Raw genomic sequence first — 26,263 nt, 5'->3', positions numbered from 1 at the left:
GTGATCCGTTGCCCTCTGCTTTAGGGGCACTTTGATAGAAAAGTTGAGAATCAGGGTCAGCCTTTCATCTTTATTGAGTCCTTGTTTGAAACATGGCAGTGTCTTCATTTCTAAAAAAGGTTAAAGAACTTGCTGATGTCATACAGCCAGCAAATACCCATCTGTGACTCGGACACACAGGATATTCTGCCAGCCAGCAGAAATCCAGTGTGATTTCTTCTCTTTTGGGTTTTCCAGAAAAGATCACTCAGGTTTTCTCTAGCAACAGTTAGCTAAATAATGCGTTACTGATTGTGGAGAATTAGTGCACTTCCAGAAATGATCAGTTTTACTTTCAGAATGTAGTTTCCCTTGTTAGTGGCAGGAATTTTAACCACACTTCCACTCAAGCCTCTAGTATCTGCAGACTGGGAATCTGAGATTTGACTGAAGACTTGGTATGTAGATCTCCTAGAGGTAAAGTTAAGCGTGTGAGACTTCACCTTTTCTTTGTTACCTTCCACACACACATACCTTTGTCATCTGACTAGAGTTTTTGTTTTTGTTTTTGTTTTCCCCCCCAGCTTAATATAATGGAAATAATGCAGTTTGTGGGGACCAAACAGATCTGAGTTTAACTCCTGGATCCATCACTCAGTTGTTATGTGTCCTTGGGGAAATTACCTGTGTTTTTTACTCCAAATGGACACATTAATCCTTTTTATCAACAGTAAGGTTAAGTGTGCAATGCTCGATTTCCAAACCTGGCAAGAAATACCTAACAAATGCTAGTTTCTGACCCTTCCCTCTTCTACCCCTCCGCCCCCTTTTCTTCCTTTCGAGTTAGCAGTGATTCTTAATCCTGGTTCTGCAATCAAAATGGGAACCAAAATAGAAAACACCTGTGACCACACCAGCGCCTGTAATTTAATTGGCCTGGGATGAAACCTGGTTGTGGGAGTGGGCGGGACCAGGGGTGGGTGGAAAAGACCACACGGAGAAGCAGTTATGTCTTGAGAGACCCAGTGCTGCCTGCCCACTCCCTGTAGGGTTGCTCTTTGAGCATGAAGGAGTCAGGTATAAGGTATAAGGACTGTGTGGTGCATTGCCTCCTAGTCTTTCTTTCTCCTCGAGGCTTCATCTGTTTTACTGTTCCCTGAGGTTTTTCCAAGTCCAGCCTAGGAGAGGAAACTGCGTTTGAGAGGTCTGGACGGGTGAGGGGAGTGGGCAGTTCTCCCTGTTGCTGGAGTTCTTCCCAAATTCTCAGGTCAGTTCTTTTCCATAAGTTTCTTCCATGAAGGAACCCTCCTTCCCGCACAAGGGGAGCCTTGTTGCTCGGGAGGAGACGGGGAGAGCTGATGAAGGGCCCTGAGCACAACGGTACCCGTTTTGTTCCCCCTCTCTTCCCTTGATATAATCTCTTACCTGTATCTGGGGTTCAGATCTGTAGGATTAGCAAGCATTGGATGTCCTGAATAATGTAAAAGTTAAGTATTTATGTAAAGTTTGAAGAGACCTCATGAGACTTTGACAAAGTGGTTCAGAGAAGATGGTTTATTGAGAACATATGCCAGCTATTTATTTGAGTGCTTGTAGGAGGCATTTTCAGATGTGATTTGGACAGACCGGTCTGTGTAAAATGTAAAATACTCTGTCATGTGATTAGAATCCTTAGAACTTTGCTTGATTTTCTTGCTTTGGGTGGGGGCAGTTAGTGAGCCATTTGGCAATGTGCTACTGAAATAAAAGTAAGGTGGTAATTAACGACTGTCAGTGGAATGCTGTCGGGCCGCAGGTGTGAGGGCGCGTGAACATCAGCTGATGTGCGCGCCTGCGTGCTTACTCTCTCCAACCAGTGATAGCGCTGTGATGCAGGGATTCTTTACGTAGGTTCGTTTCCAGAAAAATCTTTTCAGATTACAAATTTTGAATGATCTTTCTCAGTTTTAATGAGAAATTTAAGACATGGACTTAGAAGTTCTCAAGTGATTACTTTGATAACATGTCACATATTGAGAGGTTTAATTAGTAACCCATATGGTAAGTATGGTTTAGAAGTTGATACCTGGTGTACATGGACACTGCAGGATAGGATAGCAAAGACTTGAACTTACATTTTGGGCAAAATAGGAAAAATAATAGTGGATGGAAATGGAAAGGGTGGTTAGGAGTTTCCTAGGAAGCAGAGAAGAACAGATGTTAAGACGTGTGTATCTAGAGTCCTATCCTGACCAGATGGGTGAGTATATTATAATGATACACTCAGAAGAGTGGGTTGAATTGGTGTGACTGGAACATATGGGTCTGATGTATGGAATAGTGGGAATGAGGATCTGAAAGGTGGTTAGAGGTCAGATGGTGAAGGGCCGTGGATGTTCACACAAGAAGCTTGGACAGACAAGTGTTGTCTTACTGGAAAATTTGGTTTATCTGAAGGAGAATGTTCAAGATGATATGGGGTATGGAAAACCATTTCCTATGAAGAATAGCTAAATATAACTTCACTGTAGAAAAAAAGACAAAAAGGAGATAAAGCAATGGCCCTCCAGTAAAAGTGGCATTAGGCTGGTGTTTGTGGTTATGATAATAGAAAGACAGTTGTGAGAAAGAACTTGCTAACTAGAAAGAATGGTCCCACCGTGGACTGTAAGTCTTTACTTTTCCAGTCGTGTCAATGGAACCCCAACATCCAGGGAGATTCTTTAAGGGCCACTGTGGGGTAAGGATACCTGACAGGTGGGGCTCTGAGTCCCTGTACTCCTTCAACCTGAACAATCTTGTTCAGGGAACAAATATCTCATATTTATTGAGGCTCACTTGTTGGAAGAGAAGGTTCTGGTCCTTAGAAAAAAAGTTTGGGGAAAAAACGCCTGGAAGAGGCTGAAATGACCTTCCTTATTCCTTTACCTTAACTGTTTTTTTGTTTGTTTGTTTTATTAAACTATAGTCAGTTATAATGTGTCAATTTCTGGTATACAGTATAATGTCCCAGTCATGCAAAAAATATATATATATGCACATATATTCATTTTCATATTCTTTTTCATTGAAGTCTTTTAACTATTGATTAAGGTATTCTAGCAGAGCCAGGTAGAACGTCTTTGTGTTGGTCGTAGAAGTAATTCCTGTTTTGTTTGGGAGACTGATTAAAGATCTATAAGTTTCCTGTAAGATTTTGTAAGCAATGAAACAGATTGTTGTAAAAGTTCAGTTGCTTAGCATGTAGGCTATAGTTTCATATGTTACTAATGACAATTAGATTTTCTGACCAATCCACGAAAATACCTATTACATTCTGATTGTAATTCATTAAATAACAGCTTTAAGTGTAGTGGTTAATAAAAAACAAAAACAGTGTGATGGTAGTAATGATGAAACAAAATTTGAGTGAGAAGTTCCTTTTTATTAATCTTAGATTATGATCCTAAAAGCAAACTCTTAGAGGGTGATAAGTTTGTGGAAATCCTGAATTAGGGACTTTCTGGGTACTTCCAGGGACTTTATAGATAGTTTGAAATACTGGCTCTGAATTCAGTCTTGGTGGTGAAGAGTAAAGGCTTTTCCAATGTCCACTAACTGGTATGGTACTTGACTCGGGCTGCTATAACAGACTATCCTAGACTGGATGGCTTCAGCAACAGGAATTTATTTTCTCGTAGTTCTGGAGACTGGAAGTCCAAGTCAGGGTGTCAGCAGGATTGGTTTCTCCTGAGGCCTCTCTCCTTGGCTGGCAGGTGGCTGCCAGCTGTGACCTCACACAGCCTTTTCTCTGTGCCTGGACTCTCCTGGTAGTTCTTCTTCTTAAAAGGACATGAGTCCTGTTGAATGAGGGCCCTACCTTTATGGCCTCATTTAACCTTAATTACCTCTTTAAAAATCCTATCTTCAAATACAATCACATTGAAGGTTAGGGCTTCAACCTACGAATTTTGTGGGGGACGCATTTCAATCCATAACAACTGGTGAATGGATAAATTGTGGTATGTCCATACTGTGCAGTACTACTCAGCAATAAAGAGAAATGAAATATTAACACATGTAATGACATGGATACATTTCGAAAACATTTTGCTAAGTAAAGGAAATCAAATATATTGATTCCATTTATATGAAGTAGAGAGGGCAAACAAAACTACCATACAGAAAGCAGATTGATGGTTGCCAGGGGCCATGGTTCGGAGGATGGAATCAGTAGCAAAAGGGCACAGGGGAATATTTTAGGGAGATGAACTGTTCTATGTCTTGATTATGATGGTACTAGTTACATGGCTGTATCTGATTACCAAAATTGATCATATTGTAAACTTAGAGTGAATGAGTTTTACTGAATGTAAATAATACATCAACTTAAAAGGAAAAAACTTGCTTTAGAGCCAGTATAGACTTCGATTCCATCCCAGCTCTGCTCTTTAGGTAGCTGAATAAGTTGGACATCATTCTCTTTGGGTCTCAGGTTGCCCATTTGGAAATGTGTATTATGGTAGTTGCTTCGGTAATTAGTATAGACAACATCAGGCGCATTTAGCATATAATGCCTGGAACATGGTAAATTATCAGTAGGTTATTTTATTTTATGATATTTCTTCTTTATAAACTGTGTAAGTAACATTAGTATTACACTTGACAGTTATTAGTGTTGCTTTTTAGGCTTCAAATAGAATAGAAAGATTTTTCTGAGAAAAATGGTAAGAGTTAAAGAGAGAACAGTAGGAAAAAAGGGATTCTATTTTATTTATTTTTATGGGGAGGTAATTAGATTTATTTCTTTTTAGAGAAGGGACTGGGGATTGAACCCACGACCTTGTGCATGCTAAGTATGCACTCTACCACTTGAGCTACACCCTTCCCCAAGGGAGAAGGGATTTTAAAATGTCCAAATACTTTATGTGAATGTAGCAGATGAAAATGTATCCCATTCCTTCAAGCATTCTTTTTACCTACTAAATTCATGTTGGTTTTGGAGGAATTGATCTTATTAGTTATAATTTGCAAGATTTGAGAATTATTGGGGTAAAACTATCTTACATGGCATTTTAAAGACAAAAATAGAGGAAGAGCATTTATGAGACAAACTCCATCACTCCTGCTCTTTGAGAATTTACAGTCTAATTAGGGAAAAAGGCATATTTTTGTACTAAGTTTAAGATCTTAATGCATCTTGGGTAGAATTTTTTGTGTCACTGATACTTAGATGGAAACTGGAAGGGACCATTAGATGTTCGAAGAGAATTTAATTTTGTATGCTAAAATGGTACTCAGAAAGTAATTTTACAAGGTGTTTTTCAGGAAACTGATTTTATTGCAAGGAAAGTAATTAACAGTTTGTTCCTACAGTTGACCTTGAACAGTCTTAACAGATAATTCCAAGCCAGTTAGTAAAATGTTGTATTAAGATCTTTGTATCTTGTTCATTTGTTTTCGTAAGTACAGCATCCCAGGGGCTCTGCTCAAGTTCCTGAAATGGGTATGTGTTACTTTGATCCGAAAGAGTGGAGATAGAGATCTCTTTCCTTCTCTGCCTTCATTCTCCCTTTTCTCCCCCTCCTCTCTCCCTCCCTTCTCTCTCTGCTGAGCCACTCATGAGCAGTTTTGAGCCTCTATGGTAGAATCTGTATGTGATATTACTTTGTTTACAGAAACTTCAGCAACTTTGGATGAATCCATGTAGCTGAAGATTTAGTTTAGATTTTAAAATCAGATCATAAGTTGCCCTCAGGGAATCACAAGTATGAGTGCAGCCATTCGAAACCGAGTGCAGGCCAAGTCATAAGGAGTAACAGATGATCCCTCTTCAGTGCTGCCTCCTGCACCTAACAAAGCACCGTACCGTCAGCACGGGGTTGCCGTTCACAGTGTGCTAGTTGTTGGTCCTGTACACTGATTTTTAGAATAGCTCTGGCATATCCCCCTGCAAAGTGCATGCACCCTTTTATATTTGTTCTGATAGATTGAAAATAAGTCTTGAATTTTTTTTTTCAGTTTTAGTTTATTCAGGTTTAGGATTTAAAGTCTACAAAAGCATTAGCATTTTGGACTTCCTGCATTAATCTTATAACCTTTATCCCAGTGAACCAGTCTAAAATATTTATAATATTTTGTTTTCCATTAAAGTATAATATATATGCCAAACAATGCACAGATCACAAATATGTCTTGATGTATTATCACAAATTGAACACAAATTAACCAGTACCTATATCAAGATCAAAACATTATCAATACTCCAAAACCCTCCTCAGGCTTTCTTCCAGTTAATACTCCTAGCCAAGGGTAACCACTACCTTGACTTCTAGAAAGTAAGTGTAGTTTTTTTATGGGGTCTAAAATTGTTTAATATATAATGAAATATATAATGAAAAATATAAAAACTATAATGAAATAGTAACAGAATTTTATCTGTAATGATGATGATGATAATAAAGAATTAAAGTTCTTGGAGGAAATACATAGAACTTTGAAAGTTTATCACATCTTATATCTAGTATAAATCTATACTAGCATAGGATATATTACATAGAATTAGTCACATTACTTCCTTTTTTTCTACGTGGAATCGTTTTGTGTTGCCTCATGTAAGTTTACGTATTCAATATTCTTTCTTGTTTAAAAGTCATATTTGTTCTCAGGGGAAAGCACTACTTTTATGCTTCTAAATTTCTCTCCTTGGTGTTCACTTCATTACCTCTCCCTTAGGGAAGAGTTTGACTGTAATTAGTCTATTTGCAAATGGCCCTCATGAGCAAATGTTTAATCACCAACAGAGGTGGCCTACATTCAGAAGGCCATTATGGCATGTATTACTCCCTCTCTTGATTGCACACTCAGTTAACAAGCCATATTTGTTGAGTATCAGCTTGATACAGAGCATTCCACCAGGTACATTAGGTATTAGGAGAAGTGTAAGATATTGACCTTGTCCTCTAGGAATTTAACACGATAGTAAGGTGGTTGAAAGTGTAGACTCTGGAGCCAGAGTGCTTAGGTTCATATTCCAAGTCTACCCACTTCCTGAGCTGTGTGATTTTAGGCAAGATACTTAATTCTGTGTCCCATTTTCCTTGTTTGTAAGAAGAGGCTAATAAGAATACTTAAGTCATAAAGATGTGAGGTATATTAAATGATACTAATACATATAAAGCTTTTTGAACTACTCCCCTCACGTAGTAAGTACTCAGTAAGTTTTAGCTGCTGTAATAATAATCACCATAGAGATCATAGATAAAACTATTGAAATTTGGACCAAGGTAGCACATCATTATTCCATAATGAATGAAAGCAAATTGAATCATCTCAGATCACTGCTTTAAATTGGCTGCCTCTTCCATGTGACATCTTGCCTCCATGTTATCAGAGTCTCCAGACTAACATGAACCAATTTACTGTCTTGGATTAAAAATGAGAAAAGAGAAGAATCTATAAAAATTGTGAGAGTTCAAGGAAACTTTGATTAAAACTCCCAAATGTATCTTTTGCAGCTTTTCCCTCGTCTCCAATTCAGGATGCCCCTCCCCACGCCAAGCCTTTCTGGATCTGTCCACTTTGTGTTCAGTGTTACCTGAATATTTAGCAATTGAAGACTTGAGTGAGCAGTATTCTCATTTATCCTTTGGGGTGTTAAGGTCTGATGAGTCATTTGTACCTTAGTATGGTGATCAGATTATTTTTCTTTGAGTATCTCCCAGAAATCGTATACAATGAAAGAATGGGAATGTGTTGTTTGGGAAAGAAAGGAGTAATTTTGAAATACAGAATGTTTTATTTCCTCTCTAAATAGAGGTTTTGCAGTAAGGGGGTGTTGGGCAGCATGACATCATTGGGGATGGGGGAAGGGACAAAGAAATAAATGGTAGGATGCCAAAACTTATTTAATCTCTTTTTCAAAGTGTTGTCTGTTAGTATTGATTCACCCACATTAGCATATGTAAAGCAGGCTTTTTTGGGGGCCAGGCTAGGAAACTACCATTTATTATACATTCTTTGGGAAGATGAATTCCAGGTTCCAAATAATGAAAAGTGTGAAAGTTCCTTAATTGTTTTTTTTTTTTTTTGAATGCATTCCCTTTGTAAGTGAAGTAAACAGTAATTGCTATGTAAATTCTGAAAAGCTGTTTTTCACTGAGAGTTATAGTAATGGAAGGAGTTAGAGTAAGTAGGGTTTGAACTGGAAAATCCTTTTAATGTTAGTGTCAAAGGTGCATAGGTGAGAGTGTGATGTCTGGAGAGAAGTGGGAACTAGAAGGTGAGATTGGCCAAGTGGTATTTCAAATTTCTAGCTGAAAAGTCTAAATTCTCTTCCTAGTAGAGAAGTGATTTTCTTTAATACTTCTTTATACTGCAAATGTAACCCCAAATTATCCTTGTTTTTTGATTTTAAGTGAATATTATAACATTTCAATCCTTTAGAAAATAGATTTGAGTTTTCATTTATTTTTATAGAGCCCGAGGATTCAAATTTGAAAAACTTTCCACTTTGAAGGTCACCTTAGACGGCAAGAACTCCCAGCAATATATGTATGATAGCACAGTCTAGCTCCATTGAACATTGTGACAGTGTGTTCTGTGGGCCTTGAGTTTTGAAGGGGAAGAAAATCTTGAAAGTTCTCTGTTCTTCAGCTTAGCCTGGCGTGTACCCATTGCCTTAATCCCTTTCTCCTTTTTCAGTTCCCTTTCTAGATGAAAAAGATATTGTCCCCCCCCCCCCCATCTGTGATACTGTATGGAAAGTAAAATGAGGAAACTAAGAGAAACTTCACAGAAAAATTTACGGAAACACATTCTGTAAAGCAAGAGCTAATTGTAAAATGTCTGTACAGTTTTTAGGGGACTCTGTGAAGTGTGAGTGTGTGTGTGTATGTGTGTGAATGGTTTTTTCCTTTAAAGTGATGTCTGGTGGTAATATATAGTACAAATGATGATTTAGAAGTCAAAAAATTTTCAAGAACTCTGTTTATCTATATCTGATGTAGATAATGGGCCGCCATATTAATCCTTATACGGCTTGTGAAACTTAAGCACCCATTGTGTCTTTTCCAGTGGCTGCCACATCCAGTTGGATTTCTCTTTAAGCTTGTGATTTAATTTGTACTCTTTAAAGATTTTCTTTTAATATGTCTGTAGTGAAGTTGAACGGTATCCCCAGATTAATTCTGAGAATACTTAGAAAAGGTTTGTGTGAATATTTTTTTTATTTCTAAATTCACAACTTTGATACAAATACCCATGGTTTTCTTCTGTGTTTACATGCAGCCAGGAGCTATGGGCGGAGACGAGGTAAAAATTTTTTTAATGAGATCTTTTGCTTGCCAAATTGTAAATAAGTATGAGTGTGTGTGTGTTTATACCTGTGTGTGTGTGTAAAGCAATACTTACTGTATGATATGTTGCTCTAGCTTAATTATTTTAGTGCCATAATTCTCATCATGTTCACTATAATTATTTTTCATTGTTGGTTGGTAATTTTTTTTTTTTAATCCTAGTAAGAACATAGCAAAGACTATTTCTAACTGGAAGTTTTTGTTACATGGTTTATTGGGAATGATCTTGAGAAAAGAAAGACCAAGCTTTTTTTTTTTTTTCTTTTTTGTCCTGTCTTCCACTGTGTTCTTCTCACACTACTTAGAAGAAAGAAGCTAGGTTTTAGAGGGCAGTTCTTTATCTTAGTAGGTGGACTGGTGAATTTTTTTTTGTGTTCACAGCCAGAGGTAGATTTACCTTGAAGCTAAATGAAACTTAAGTTTCAGGAGCCCTCACTTTCATGGGTCCCTGCTAAGATCTTTATTTTTGTATTCTTTTTCTGAAAGAGGGATCCTCAACTTGCATAGGAGATTGTAGTCCCCGTAAAGCTCGCATTCTCTCCTGGTCGCACCCAAGCTTTCATTTGTGCATTGCTGTAATCTTTCTAAAGCATTTCATATCTGTAATTTGTTCACATAATTTCATGAAATAGGGTGAGTCTAATGTAGTAGAAAAAGTATGAGATTTAGGGTCAGAGACCTAGGTTGTCATCATAGCTTTATCACTTACGTCTGGTATCGTCATCTGGTAAATCATGAGGTAATAAAACCAAGCTTGTCCAACTTCAAGAATATTAGTTGGTGAAATTATAGTATTAAAAAAAGGGAGAGGAAAACCTCTCCATGCAAACTAAAAGCATTCCACAAATGTCATTTGCTGTGGTGCTTATTTGCAGAAGCTGGGAGAGGTGAAGTCATTTTCTTGCCATGTAATCTCAAGTTAAAGTCAGAGCCAAGTCCAAAACCTTTGTCTTTTGGCTGCTTACTGGGTAGCGTTTACTGTTCATCAGGCTGTCTCTGACTTTGTAGTTGAGTACTGAAGAGAGGATAATAATATTAAATTCATAGTATTTTTTTATTTATTCCACAGTAAATATTCGTTGAATGGGTGAATACTGGTAAAACCTATGTATTTGCTTTACCATTGAAACCTTCCTTCATGGTGGAATCATACAGTCAGTTTTATTTTCACTTGATAGTGAACAGAAATATGGTAGAGCTGATTATTTTTTAACCATGGAAGTAAATGCCATCAAACATTTTTAACCTTACGATTTTAAATTTTCAAGTGTAGAAAATAATATTACTAGAAATTATTTTGTAAGATACATTTTTTTTTTTTTCATGTTGCTAGAAAATGGATCACTCTCAGAAAGGAACAGGGAAGGCCACCATCTGGAGAGAGCAGGGGTTATTCTCTTCTTAGACACTGATCAGTTACCAGGTCTTGTCTGGTTTCTTATTTCCCCTCTGGTGTCTCGGGCCTTGACCTTCTCTTTCCATTTCTTTTATTTTCATCTTTGTGAAACACCACTTTGTCCGTCTCACACTCTTTCTCCATTCAGGTGCCCCATCATCTGGCTTCTCCCTGTTTCACCCACCTCATCATCTCCATTGTTTTCCCACCTCACCTTCCCCTGACCAATCCCTGTGCTTTCCCACTGTCGAGCCTTTGCAAGTGCTGTCCACCTTTCCTCTCATTTACTTACCTAAAACCTGCCCTTAGTTCATGCATCCATGCCCAATTCAAGTCTTACCCGCTCCCAGGAGGCCTTGCCCAGTGGCCTCACAGGCAGTGTTTCCCTCTGCTTCTGTTCCCTCACATTCTTCCTGCCTTCTCTGTATGCCCTGATTCTTCAACTGGAGATAAGTTCTTTGAGGACAATTGTCTCTTGTGCCTATGACTGTGACCTACATAGAGCTACCACTTATTAAATGCTTATTGTTGAGAATTGTATTTGAAGTAAAATCCCACATCTATGTAGACTAGAGATTGGCATTATGGTTTTTTTAAATTATTTTATATTTAAAAATCATAGTATGTTAAATGCAAGAACATAAGACCACCTGTAGTTTCTGAACTCCTGCAGAAATAATTACTCTTCCTGCTTCTGTTACCTTCCCCATATCTATTTGTAAGGTTTGACTTAATCATTTTTTCAGAAACCATGATCATTTTTGCATCAAGAGCTAAGCTAAACACTCCCTAGAATGACTTGGTCACTTCTCTCTATAAGTTTGCGGTTTGATAGTTGTAAACGAAGAAAATAATGACAAAGGAGAGAGAGTAAGTATGGGGCAGAGAAGGGGAGAGAGAACACTGAAAGACTTGAGAGTTGATTTTCTGTAATGAGAAAAGACTAGGCAGAAAATTTTTGTTTCATGCTTTTAGTCTTTTCTTCCCAAAGCTGAAAAAGGAAAGCCATCTTCATAAAGTATAGTGACTTAGTCATATGGGATGGGCAGGTGTACCTCATATCCAGTCTCATTCCCTGAAATATACTCATCTGGGCCAGCATCACATAGTATACATTTGATAACCTGGCAGATTTCCCCATACTCAGTTATTTGTGTGATCAGGAGTTATAATGTTTGATTTCTTTCCTCCAGACAAAATTTAGATTTCCCCCCAAAAGCATAAAAAGTGAACTTGTTGATATATGTTACTTTACCTGTGATTAAAGTGTAGCTGTAACTCAAAATCTATGCATTACATACATGTTGGTAAATATTTTAGGAATAGAAGGCAAAGGGAATTATCTGTGACAGTTTTGAGATCTGTCAGCAAGAAATAGGCCAGTGGAATCTTTCACCTCTCCTGATAAACCTGGAAAAGCTTCCTGGAATAGGTAGAATTTCAGGAACTATTTGGATGATGGAAGGGGAGTGGGAAGCAAAGCACTCCAGGTATCTGATTCAACTTAAAAAAAAAACCTTCGAGGTGAGATTGGTATGACCAGATGCTTGGAGCATGTGTACGTGAGTGTATGCAGTGGGGGCCAGCTGGAGAGGAGACGCTGACAATGAGATGGGCTGTGCTGCCCTAATGAATGGTTTTTGACACAGTTATGTCAGGCTTTACAAGGAGAGTTTTCTGATACAAAGAAGGAAAACAGGAGAGAACTTGCACATCAGTTGACGGCGTAGCCGGGGAATCCAGTATTGGAGGGTAGACTGTTTGGCAAACCAAGCACTTCCAGTAGTGTGGTTGAAATGGTAATAGTTGGGAAGAAGAATTAGGTGTGAAAGGATAGGATCTGAAAATGAATATTGATTGTATATAAAGTATGTAAAAATTCAATTCAATTTCCCAGTGATACCCACTTTTATTTTCGAGGTACGTGCCAGTAGACAAATGTTGATTTCCCTTGTGGAATCAAAATGACAGCAGAGAATGTTAACATTTTCTTTCTGGAGTGTTCTGACTTCCACAAGCTTTGACATGCATCTTAGCTGCAGCCCCTGTTAGAAACTAGCCTGATAGCTTATGTCGTGCATGATCTTGCTTACACATTTAGCAGCACACTTGATTAAAATATATGTTGTGTTTTTATTCTGCATGAATTTTTATGGTTTCTGGGAGACTTTTGTCTATAAGTAGAGATGTTGGCTATGCCAGCGCTCTTGGTGTTTAACAGAATTTCTTAGTTAAAGGGCAGCAAGAAAATATAAAAGATATTTTAAAATAATGTAAATGAGCAAATGCAAAGAATGATTGGAGTTACTACTGGATTGGTGTTACTGTTGTAAAATGTACTTCTGTGTATATTTATTCCCTACAAATCTATTGACATTGATGGATGAGTTAGTCAATAACAAAGGCTCTAAGAATGTGATAAAACAAACTTGCGTACCAAGTAGGAGTTGGGTCTTTCCGCCAAAAGCCTGCTCAAAGGAGAAGAGATCTGCTGTGTCAGTGAGACTGTGATACAAACATACCATCCTGCTAATTCTAACCCCGTTATGGGAGCTTTCTTGTCTAAAGGAATGGGTGGTCCTGGAGTGACACATAGACAGCTGAAGACATTTCTGAATTTTCATGGTTATAATACCTGAAATGTTACTGCTTATAGTGGTAGGACAATTTGAGCACAAGTGGTGGTGAGGGAAATGAGACCACTAGATTTTCACTTTTGTAGGAAGTTGGCCTGGGAGGAGCCTAAACTAATAATGAAGGAGGGGTTCTGGGCTGTCCACCCTAATTTTATTTAGTAAGTGTTTGTGTGTTTACTGTGGATCAGATGCCGTGCTAGACTCTAGATCTAGATCTCCCTGCTGAGTGTTCACTCTTGTGGGAAAGAGAGACAGTAAGTCAATGAGACAAAACATTTTTATACTCGAAAGTTGTGATAAGAACTAGGCAGGAAAAATGGGAGGTTCCCTCTGAGGTAAGATAGTATTCTCTGAAGAGATGTTTTTTAAACTGAAATCCAAAGGATGGAAAGGCAGCTATCTTTAAATAAATTTTTTATTTTGGAAGTTTCCAAATATACACAAAAATAGAATCATTTAATGAACTATATACCCATCACTTAACTTCAACATTTTTGCCGATCTTGTTACATATAATCCCCCACTTTTTCCACTTAGACTATTTTAAAGGAAATTCCAGACATCATAAGACAGCTATTTTAAGAGGCTTGAAGCATAGTACTGATAAATACTGCAACACTGATAAACCTTGAGATTCACATTACGCTAAGTGAAAGAAGACAATTACAAACGATCACATATTGAATGATTCTGTTTTTCTGAAATGTCCAGAATAGGCAAATCTATTGAGACAGAAAGTAGACTAATGGTTGCCCAGGGATGAGAGAGGGTTCAAGGAAAATGGGGAATGACGGCTAATGGGTTAAAAGGATGAATTGTATAATATGTGAATTACATCTTAATAAAGATGTATTAAAAGGGGGCAGTTGGGGGTGGGAGGGTGGTGCCTGAGGCAAGAAAGGGCTTTGTGTGTTTGAGGAAGTACATGGAGCCCAGAATGGCTGAGCCTGGTGGGAGAGAAAGGAGGGTGTATTAAGATGAGGTTGAAGGAAGGAAGGAAATCTGATCTTGCTGGGCTTTAGCTCCCGGTAAGGTTTTTGAACTTGGTCCAAGTACAAGAAGAAAGCTATGAATGTTTTAAAGCAGGGTCAAGTGATCGGATTTATGTTTTTACAAGAGCACTCTGGCAGTTGTTTGGAGTGGAGTGAGAGGAGTGGGTTGTCTAGTTCAGAATGAGGGTAGTAGTCTAGGCAAGCGAGGACAGTGTTTTAAAATAGGGTGATGGCAATGGAGTTGGAAAGAAGTGGATAAATGGAAGGTATATTCTGGGGGTAGAATCAGCCCTCCTTAATGGCATTAGGTTGAAGTACTGAATGGGGAGAGCAAACAAGGAAGATTCAAAAATGATGTTCGGGTTCTGGCCTGAGCAATTGGGTGAATTATGATGCCATGTATTGAAATGGGAATGGGAGAGAATAGATTTAAAGTAGATGTCAAGAGTACATTTAGAAACTAACACAACATTGTAAATCAACTTTGCTTCAATAACTAACTAAATTAATTAAAAGGAAAAAGAAAAGAAAAAGTTCATTTTTAAACACATTCAGTTTGTGATGCCTAAGAGATACTGACATTGTATTACAAAGTAAGATGTATTTTTATCTGTTTGTATATTAGGGTTTTAGGTAAGATTTTTGTATAGTAAAAGGAATGCCGCTGGCTGCCCCTAGAAATTTGAAAACCATTCACCTAGTTCAAATCCCTCATTATGTAAATGAGACTCGGGTAAGTGAACCGTCTTGTGCAAGATCACAGAGTAAAGCCTAGGCTGGAACCTGACTATCTTGACTTCCAGGCATTTTTTTTTTTCTTATGGGAGTCATGCCCCATAATCTTTTTAAAAGAATTTTTTTTTTATTTTTAAATCTTTAAAGTGACTTACTTCTGAGCTAGTTGCAAAACTACGATGAAAAGGGTCAGGCTTGGAATGAAAGTATTGGGACAGGGCCCTGGAGCTTGGGCCCTGGATTGATAGCAGAGACATGGGAGCTCAGAGGTGAGGTCCGAGCAGTTTTGGCAGCCCAGCACGGCCAGTGGGCTTTTGTTTTCCCATCATAAGCTGCAGGAAAGGGAGGGTGCTGGGCAAGAGTTCTTTTGGATAAGGCTTCCATGCTCTAGTACTTTGCAGGATTCTTATTTGGCAGTTGTCTTACAAGGCTCCTTTAGCTTTAAGTCATCTCTCCATCAGAGAGTGTTTGTCCAATTACTGGATCAAAAACTACATTCTGGTTATTAATTGAAAATAGAGATCAGAAAACCAGACCATTGTTGGAAGAGAAAGCCAGATGGCCGAAGCGCAGCTGTCGAGAAGCATTTCTTCTGCTTCTGTTGAAATATTGAATATGAATATTTTATGTGGAAGTATCACGAGATTCTAAAACAGATTCATATGCTAGGTACGTAAGAATATAATTTTTGGTAAGTAACGTGACACACTGACAACATTTCAGTCTTGGGGAATGCTTTAAAGAAAAGAAGTATGTCAGAGAGATGCAAGTTAGTAGCAGGGCCTCTCATGGGACACAATTTGGGTACAGCCTCTTAAGTTTCAGTTCCTAGTAACACACATCCAGGAACTAAAATTTTATTTACCAGTCTTCCCAGGGACTATTTGCCGTAGAGGGATGATTTATGCCAACCAAATGAATGCACGAGTACCCACCTCTCGAGGATCACTGGACAAATCAGAATACCAGTGTTTTAACTTATCATGGGGATGGATGTAACAGAAATACAATTTCAGTGGCTGAGTATTTGTCTACTAGTTCAAGAGCCACCTCTTCACAATAGAAAGGCACTAAATTAATTAATAGAACAGTCTTTCAGGAATTTATAATCAGAACATAGAGAAAATTATGGTTTTCAGGCTCTGGAAACATCAAATGAGCCCTTTTGTCCCACAGACGAGTATTCCCACCAGTATGATAAAACCCACCTATCTCCTGTTAGTTTGCACTAGGCAAACACTACGGTTTCTTAACCTACTCTTTTGTCTTTTATTTTCTGTTATTATTATTTTTTTAATTTATTTTTTTTGAAGGGGGAGGTAATTAGGTTCATTTATGTATTTATTTTTAGAGGAGGTACTGGGGATTGAACCCAGGACCTTGGGCAAGCTAGGAAGTCCCTCTACCACTGAGCTATACCCTCCCCCAACTCTTCTATCTTTTTAATACTTCCTGCAGACTAACTCTTTGTTCCATCAGCACTTCAGGCAGTCATGTTACAGTAAGGTTGACTAGATTATAGATTTTTTATGTTCTATTTCTGAGGATGTACTTTTCTTAACATGTTTGACCTTGGATGTTTCCCAAGGCTCCCATACACTTCACACAGTGTCTCTCTTAGTGCCTGTCTTCTGTGGACAGATAATCTGCATTTCAGTGGTTCTTAAATTTGAGCTTAGGAATCACTGGGGAAATTTGTTAAAAGTGCTGATTTTCAAGTTTGACCTTCATAATTCAGATTAAGTAGATCTGGGGACTGAGCTCTGAGACCTACATCCTTAGTTCTTACCTACAGTTAGAGAGATACATCATGTATATGTGAATTCTTAGCAGTTTCATTTGCAGGGGCAAGTTTATTACTAGAGTCTATGGCACTCTATATAGTAATAATAAGACAGAGGCTTTGTTTTAAACCTTGGAAACTTTCTCAAGTACCCATAAGTGATTTTTAAAACAGTTCAAATTTTTACAATTAACTCTTGCTTTTATTTTCTTTGCCAAAATACTCTGGGGAAGCTGTGGTTATGTTGGCCGTGCAGAAAGAAAAGTTCTCTTTGTTCCAGAATGTCTTGAACATCAGCTACTTCTCCTTCACTGCTCTGGTTTGAGACTTCCTCATCTCTTATCTGGACAATCACAGATTTCTTCAGACTCTCACCCCACCCACCCTTCTCTCCCTGGGTGCAAATTACTGGTGGAGGTGATGTAGGATTTGGGGTAGTGGGAATAACGTGGTAAGAGGCATCTTAGAGACATCATTCTGACGGGATGGAAGATGGATTAGATGGATGTATCAGAGTCTCCACGGAGTGAGTGTAGTTTTTTTTTTAAAGCTAGTATTAGAATGAAATATTAAATTTGGAAAATGGGGAGATTTCCTGTTTCTTTTGTAATACAGAGTACAAAATGTAATGCTTGAACAAACAGAAGCAAGAGAGAAGTTCTCAATTTTCTAGGAACACGGTTCCATCTCTTGCCATCCTCACACCTGTATATTGTGTTCCATCATATATTTGCACTTACTGTGTTCCTTTTTTTTTTTTTTGCTGCTGCGTCACTTTTAACACTTACTGAATACCTTATATATGCTCTTAGTAGGACCTGAAGATACAGAGGTGAATGGGATTAAATCGGTCCCTGTCCTAATAACGCTTACAGTTTAATTGAGTTGGGGAACAAGATACCAAATACACACACACACGATAGCATAATGGTAATGGAAAAAATGTTTGAGAACGTGCTGTGAGTGGATAGGAAAGGGCATCTAATCTAATCTAGAAGGTCAGGAAAGTTCCACCTGAGTTTCAATGACTTTTCAGCTTAGACCTTAAGAATGAACAGGAATGAACTATGCAATGGAGGAGTGGAGAGGAGGGTGTTTGTTTTGGGTCGGGGGACATCTTGTCCTTAAGGCCTGAGGCCGGGAGGAATAATGAGGAATTTCTAAGGAGGTCTGTGTGATCAAGGGCTTAGTGAACCAGAGGGCAAGTGGAAACTATGATGTAGGAGAGGAAGGCAGAGGCCTTACAGTTTACAGTTTTTGTACTTTATCCAAAAAGGGGGAGAAGGGATTTAAGGATAGGGGTGAAGAGTGTGGTTACACATTCAGATTAATATTTGGAAATGGTGACTGTCTGTTTGGTGCAGAAAGCATTGTGGGGTACAAGATCGAAATCAGCCAACTAAACAGGCTGTGGTGTAGACTCATTGCACTGTTAGTTCAGGGGAGGGATGATGGTTACCTGGACCAAGATGTTAGGACTGGAGATGGAGAGAACCAAATGGACTGAAGAATTATTTTGTGGCTTGTGTTGGTAGGACTTAGTGACAGATGGGTTAGATGTGGAGTGTGAAAGAAAGGGATGTCAAGGATGACTCCTAGATTCCTAGATTGAATTGAGTGTGGGTGATAGTCACTTTTGACTGAGATTGCAGGGAATGCCAGAGGAGCAGCTTTGGAGGGAAAGGTCAAGAGCTGTTTTGAAAGTCCTTTCTTCTTCACCTTAGAAACTCCCACTCCCACAAGAGTCTGCACAGAATTGCCCTTCTCTGAAATCCCTGTGAAGGTCCCCTGCCCATTTCCCATAGAACAGTAAATTGTGCTCTTGTGTCATTAGGTAAAGTCTTCTCTGCGTACTTCTTTCTCTATTTTAGTTATGTACTTGCTTATCTCTCTCACGAGACTTGATTTCATTGGCAGGGACTTCCAAATAACTATCTTACTTGTTTGCTGTTCCTGGAATGTGGATAAATATTTTTTCAAGTGTTTTCCACTGAGTTATATATGTATGCTAAAGTTCCCTTTATCTTAAATCCAGGTAATGCTAGATGAAGCTATTTTACTGCAGAATTTTTCCCAGTCTGGGTATTCTAATATGAATTGTGATTTTCTGAGATGGACATAAGATGTGCAGTGTTTTCCAATATTATTAGGTTCTCTCGACACCATCCTCCACCAGCTCTTGTTTTCTGAGCATCTCATGTTACTAGTGTTGAGGGTAAGGGGTGGGGATAGGAACGTAACGTGGGAAATGCTGATGGGGGTGTGTGCCTGTCAGAGTAGGCACGTAATTCACTGAGTGTGGACTACATGAAAAGCAAACCTGACAGCTGTAGGGGAACATTACTGGGTGTCTTTGGGAAGCTCACTTTGCCTGCAGTTGCTGCAAACCTAGTTCGTTTACCCGCAATGAACAAAAGAGACATCAAGGGATGAGAATTTACTGTCTATTATTTGTCCTTGCCAGGCTCAAAAAGCTAGGTGACACGAGGTGACAAATTTTGTTCTGTTTCTTTGTAGCTAAGCTGGGAAGAGCTGAACAAAAAATTCTTTGGTCCTTTTATTTATTAACTCTCAACGTCAAAACAGTGCCTTTCTTATACCACCTGGGTTGTTCATAAAATAAATAGAGTTATATTAGTAACTATTTTTTTATAAAAGAAATAAATGGTCTGTATTTTTCTAAGGCTATTTATAATCTGTTTTAGAGAGTTGACTGTAGTGATGCAGAACCTAGGTCTCAGGGAAATATAGACAGCATAGACTAAATGGGGAAGACAGTGTCCTTTATTTTGAAGAGTGTATGAATTCATTTTAGAGGGGAATTTTTCTTTTTTTCAAAAATTAGAGCACTCAAGATAGCTCATTTTTAGAGTGGAACCTAGCAGAAAGTTTTACTAGGAACTAACTGACTCACCCAGGAAATATATATGTTTTTTTAAACTTAGATTTTATTTTGTAATGCTGGATGGCATTACTGTGTTAGATTTATTAACAGATTCTAACTGCTGGCATTTTCCTTATAGTCATGTGGAGGGGGTAGGTGCCTTTGCTCTGCAAACTTTGTTTGGCTCTAGAGTTAACAATGAAAATAACTTGAGTGATACAAAATACAGGTTAGGTGAATAAAGATGTCATAACCACATCCACATCTATACTCCTACATCTTAATGCATGTGTTTTCATTTACTTGCCCCACCCTTTATTACTGCACGTTTATTTCCAAATTGGAGTAGCTGGGAATGGCAGGGAAAATCTAAAAATTGATCATTTTTAGTCCGGCTGTCAGAGGAGTTACCAGCCTCCGTCATCAGTTTAATATTCCCTCGGCTGTCAGGGCCAATCTTTAGAACTGAACCTCCGAGGTCACCATAAAGAGCAATCAAAATCTGTGAATAGAGATTACTTTTCTGTTTATTTTAAGAAATGCCCAGGGAAAGGAACAATAACCACTGAGTACTCTTCATAGCAGTGATAGGGACTGTATGAGTAAAATGTAGTGTTTTTTTTTTTAGCAGCAAAAACAGATGCAATTTCTGTTGCTTCTTCCTTAATGCCAGTCCAGTCATTTCTGTGCTGTACCTACCTTTACACAAAAATGATTGTATTAACTTGTCCAGACCTGGTAATCTGCAGTCGCTTATTCTCTTGAAAAAGTCACAGCTCAGGATATATTTTTTGGAATGCTTCACACTATGCTTTGGCTCCTAATAAAGCATGTGTTTTCCAGGAAAATAATTTTAACCGTAGAAACTCCCACATTTGTTTCAGGTCGGTCTTCTCTCTTTCCCTTTGAAGATGCCTTCCTGGACGACAGTCACGGCGATCAGTCCTTGTCATCTGGCTTAAGTTCTCCCACTCGCTGTCAGAATGGAGAGCGAGTAGAACGCTACTCTAGAAAGGTGTTTGTTGGAGGCCTTCCTCCTGACATCGATGAAGGTACTATGCATTCACTTAACGACTTTATAAAGGCCAGATTTGTCATCTGTGTGAGCTGACCCCACCTCTCCTCTCCAGGGTGGCTTTAGGACATTCATATCTCAGTGTCCAGAGGTGAGAATGTTCGATAGATGGGGGAAGTGATAGATGATGCACCTCAGGTCTGCTGTTCATATACAGCAGTCTCCCAACAGCTTCCCATTTCCTAGTTACTAATTTGGGGATACATTTAATAATGAGAGCTAATATTTATGGAACGCTTACTGTAAGCCCATCAGTGTGCTAAATGCTTTATGTTGCATTATGTCATTTGATCTCCATGGCTGTCCTGTAAGGCGTCTCCTACCAGCTCCATTTTGTAGATGAGGAAATTGAGGATCAGGAAGAAGCAGTTTATCCAGGGTTATGTAGCTAATGGTGCAGCTGGAATCAAATTCAGTTGGATTCCAGAGCTTTTGCGCATATCCATCACACCATTAGCATCTCATACTTTAATGTAGATCCCTATTAATGAAAAACTCCCTCTTGCCTTTAAAAGATGAAGACTAATTAGAACATTTCTTAGTAATGTTTTTGAGATACTACCAATCCAAAAGTGAGTTTCACTTACGCCTAAAGCCAATCAGTATGTAGTAGGTTGTCAATAAATATTTGTTGAATGAATGGATGAAATAAAATTGTGACAAAGTTAACTCAAGGGAAAAAAACAACTCGAGTTCTCATAGGCTTTAGATCTACTATAAAAACATTGTCAAACAGAATTGTTTTGCCAGCATTATTCTAGCTATGATGTTTGTCTAATTTGTCACGATTTTCTTGTTTTCCATGATGGGAGAATAGTCTCTAAAATAGATTTATCTTAGACTTACTGCTTTAAAGTTGTACGCAGCTGGAGACTCATTTCCCTCCAAACTATTGTCGTACTGGTGTTAATTTCATCTGTAGATTGGTTTTTTTCTTTAAGACATAATGTTTGATCAAGGCTGAGAGAGTGGCAATTTAGGCCTGATTAGGAGCTTAGTTATAACCTTCTGCTTTAGACAAAGTCAGAAGGAAAAGATAAATGGGTTAAGCTATAATTTTTGAAACATTTTCCTTACAGGATGTGTATTAGGAATGTATGAGAGAAAGCGAACTTTGACTTTTAACTTTTTCTTATCCCTAAGTAGAATTACCTACTTACTGTCTCTACTCCTCACCAAAAAAGTAGTATCTATTTCTAAAACACTCTTGAATTAATAATAATAACCCAATATTAGTGACTTTAGAGATTATTTCATGCAAGTGCAAGCATATTTTAAACACTTGATTTTTTTTGCCTTTTTTTCCCTAAAAACTGAGAACATTCCTATTTTTAGAACCTCCTTCTTACTTGACAGAGAGGTCACCTTAGCTAATGTCAGATTCTTTTTCTTCCAAATTCTTCATGTCAGGTTTATTGGAAGTGAAAGGAAATGAATTATAGTTAGAAACATTCTGCATGGTTGACAGTGAATAACCCCTTAACGATGGTATTTCACTTAATAAGTTTGACTTCTGTAAAAATGCTTTAGAAAATAGCTCTCCAAACATTTTCAAATAAAAAGACATGTTTTATGATATTCTGTTTGCAGTATTTTTTTTCTTTTTTGCTAAGATTCCTTCTTTGTTCTGTAGATGAGATCACTGCCAGCTTCCGCAGGTTTGGACCTCTCGTCGTAGACTGGCCTCACAAAGCTGAAAGCAAGTCGTATTTTCCTCCTAAAGGTAATGCACCTACAGTATCTCCACTGCCTGCCTGTTGGAGAGCTAGCATGAAGGTTCAAATAAAAGGCAGCCTTTTAACTCTTAAAATAGCTGTTGACTTTTTCCCCCACCACAATTAAGAAAACATTTTTATGTTGATCATCTTTTTGTGTTTGACTGTTTCTACTTGGAGTCTGTTCTCCCAGGAGCACGCTGATTGTTTCATGGCATCTATTTTTTTTGATAGTAAGCTCCTGTGCATCTGTTGTCAATGAGCCTGGTGCTAACTTTCCACTAATTGAGAAAGAAGGCCTAGGGTTTTGAGAAATGTCAGCAATGGAGAAGAAAAGATTATTTTGAGTCAAATTTTATTTGTATCCCATAGCCCTCCCTGTGGTTTTATAGATCTTATAAATCCCAAACTTGGAAAAGCAAGTGGCTGAAGAATGACATTATATGAAATTACCTTTATCCATGTCTGTATCTTAAGTGACTTAGCCTGTTGACAGGTAGAGGGCAAACTAGCAATGGACTCTTCACATGACCTTGCTTCCTTTATTTTGGGTAGGCTCTTTTGATAATTTATGAGGGCATGAAAATATATCACTTTGCTTATAGTTTATAATTTCTGTGGAATCTGGGGGACTTTTCTGATAGTAGTAATTTTGGGTATGTTCCTGGGTTTATATTGAAGAGTGTTTTGAGCCCAAGAGAAAGTTTTCTTCTTGTGTTTTGTTCTGTACGTTTCAAGGATGTCTTTCATTTCTAAGGAATTGCATTTTTGGTATGTATTAGCGTGTAGCAATGCCACAAGACGGGGGAGTCAAAATACTTGTCCTTCCCATGCCTTGTATAGGGATCAAATTATAGCTCAACCTAGGAAACCTCAAGAGGCTTCCTTTTATGTCTGGTTTATTAAGTTTCTTTGTTACTTCTACTTCTCCCTACTCTCTCTATAGCCTATGAAAATGGTTTACTCACTAAATAAAGGCTGTTTGTTTGCTTTTAACATTTTTCTGCTAATCCTCTCCAATAATTTGTAAAATTAAAATTAAGTTTTATAGTAAGCAAAAAAGATAAAAATCTTCATGCTGATTATTTCAGTGAAGGAATATATTCACCACCTTGTGGTACATGTATGACATTGTTTAAAGAAACATGTTTAAAACATGTTTTAAAGAGTGTTGATGGTTTGTTGAATCAGAGTAGTGGTATTTCAGTGAATGAATGAGTTCACCACACTGTGCTGCATGTAACATACTCTGTGAAGTCACATGTATAGAAGGATGCTTCTGTGAATACTGGTTGCACATGTGAACGAAGGCAGTGTTACTTCAGTGAAAGAATGTACTCACCACACTGTGGTACATGTAACATACTCTGTAAAATGACATGTATGAAAGGTATTTCTAACAGTTATAGTTGAAAAAAAAATCATTCAGAGAAGGTTACAAAAATGATTCTGGGATAAAAGATGTCAGATGATCGTTGTAAAAAATAAAAATGAAGATAAGCATTTATGATCATGTCCAAAGAAAATTATCCCAAATCTGCCTCTATCAGAGGTAATCACAGTATATATTTCATTAAACATCCTTCTTATATCTCTTTATGAATATATGCATTTGTATGAAATTTTAAATTTTAGGTAGATGGGATCACACTATACATAATGTTTAATAACCTGCTTTTTCCCCCAGCAATGTCAACATCTTTCTATAAGAAGCCTACATTATCCTTAATCACCATATTTTATTTAATCAGTCCTGTTGATGGACATTTAAGCTGCTTTCAGTTGTTTTCTCTCATAGATGATGCTTCAGTGAATGTCCTTGTGCCTGCACTTTTTTGCTTTTTATAATTGCCTCTTTGGGTGAATTTCCAGAAGTGAGGTACATGTTTATACATATTGCCAAGCTGCCCTCAACAAAGATCATGCACATTTATGTTTCCATTAATGGTATTTGAGTTACAAAACTCAGTTTTATTGAGGATCAGGAGATTTCAGTCTTCGCCAATCTGATGGTTAAAATAACATCTTTCTTGGCATTGTTTTTCTTTTACTGGCCATCGGAATTTATTATTTTACTTTTTTTACATTGCAATCTCATTTCTGTCTGGGATTTATAATGGAGTAAAGCCTCAAAAGGATCCAGCTATTTTTTCTAGATAGCATTCCAGTTGTCCCAGCAGTCATTCATTAACACTGAGTATTGATTGGAAGGTCATCTCTCCTGTTTGTCTACATTTAGATTTCAAAGACTTAGTTTTTAAAAAAGGTTTAAGATTTCATTAGTAATTTTGTTTACATGTTAAAATGATAATTTGGGGAAAAATATTGGATTAAATAAAATATATTAAAATTAACTTCACCTGTTTCTCCTTACCTTTTTAAATGTAAACATTGGCAAATTTTAAATTACATATATGACTCATGTATTTATTGGACAGCAGAATAGGGGTCAGCAGACTGTCTGTTTTTGTTTGTACGGCCTGGGAGCTAAGGATGGTTTTTATATTTTTAAGGGTTGTAAAAGCACACACACAGAGAATCGGTAACAGAGACCAAATGTGGCCCTAAAATCCCTTTACAGAGAATTTATTGACTCCTGTTCTAAAATGGCCCAGAGAATTGCTCATTTAGCTTCTGAGACATTCAGAACGAAAGAGGCAGTTGATTTCAGAGAAAGTCTGTATATTTGCAGACCTAAGCAATTATTAAATTTTTTCTTCTGTTGAGTCAAATGCTTCCCTGCAGTCTTTACCCACTGATCAATTGTGTCCAATAAAGTAAAACAGAGCCAGTCATTGTGACATTTACCTCTTGGTACCTAACGGACTATCAGTTTCTCTTTAGTCTTCTCTTTTCCAAGTTAAATATTTTTACTCCTCTAGTCATGCTTTAAGCCTAATGGTTTCTGGACCCACATTATTCTTGCCTGCCTTTTCTGTGTATATGCCATGTTTACAATATCTTACTTGAATTTGTTACTGAGAGATGACGAGAGAGCACTCGGGTTGGTATGAGCAGCACGGAGTCGAGCAGCTCCGTGAACTCTGTGGTGTGGGTCCCACGCCTGTGTAACGGTGTAACAATGTACAACATTAGAGATGGGGCCCTTATTTTATAGCTGAGGTTAAGTGTTGAGATGGACTAGTGAGAGCCAGGCCGAGAAGAGAATCTGGATCTCCTGATTCTGGTCCTCAAGCTTGCATCCTCAGAGAGCAGATTGCCTTTCTGCTGATTTTGGGGTCAAGGAGGAGAAATAATTATACTGTTGGCTCCTGTTGTGTTTTGCTCTCAGCCAAAGTCTGATTGACCTATTTTGGGAGAACCTAAAGAAATGTTGGTGTTATTCCAAGACTGAAGTAACTTTGAGAATCCATGCCCATTGCTTTGAACATTGGGAACATCTAAGTAGTTCACCCCAAACTGTTCTGTGCCTTTTAATAATGCCCCCTCATGCTGTTTCTACTTTTCCTTAAATTCCTTAGATTTTAATTTAGGTCAGTGCCTTCTTGGTAATGCCCTTCCTGCCAGTGATACTTTTCTTAGGTCACCTCAGCTTGGCTATAAGGTGCAGTTTCTTTGGCTGTCCATTTTAGTCTTATGTGTAAGTAGAGAGGAAAACATGAACCATCCACTATTGAATCTTTTGGCCTTTTTCTCAGAAAGTGTATACCTAATGAAATAAACAGAATCATTCATTTATCCAGCAGGTTTACCTGTACAGATGTGGAGTAGTAGGGTTTGTAAAATTATGACC

General features: G+C 37.9%; 1 protein-coding gene across 7 annotated transcripts in view; it reads left to right on the top strand.

Annotated features, from left to right (window-relative positions):
• CPEB3 (cytoplasmic polyadenylation element binding protein 3) overlaps nt 1-26,263 on the top strand; it is a 159,738-nt gene that overhangs the window by 74,135 nt on the left and 59,340 nt on the right. For 5 of the 7 annotated variants that reach the window (XM_072971604.1, XM_072971601.1, XM_072971602.1 and 2 more), the window contains 2 exons: nt 20,604-20,771; nt 22,428-22,517. In XM_072971604.1, the coding sequence (XP_072827705.1) occupies nt 20,604-20,771; nt 22,428-22,517 (258 nt within the window). The remainder of the gene's footprint in view (nt 1-20,603; nt 20,772-22,427; nt 22,518-26,263) is intronic. The other 2 variants (XM_072971605.1, XM_072971603.1) reach the window with 1 other exon arrangement.

The sequence above is a fragment of the Vicugna pacos genome, chromosome 11 (assembly GCF_048564905.1).
Source record: "Vicugna pacos chromosome 11, VicPac4, whole genome shotgun sequence".
In the NCBI taxonomy this organism is placed as follows: Eukaryota; Metazoa; Chordata; class Mammalia; order Artiodactyla; family Camelidae; genus Vicugna; species Vicugna pacos.
The sequence above is the reverse complement of the archived record's forward strand: the minus strand, read 5'-3'. Positions and strand labels throughout refer to the sequence as shown.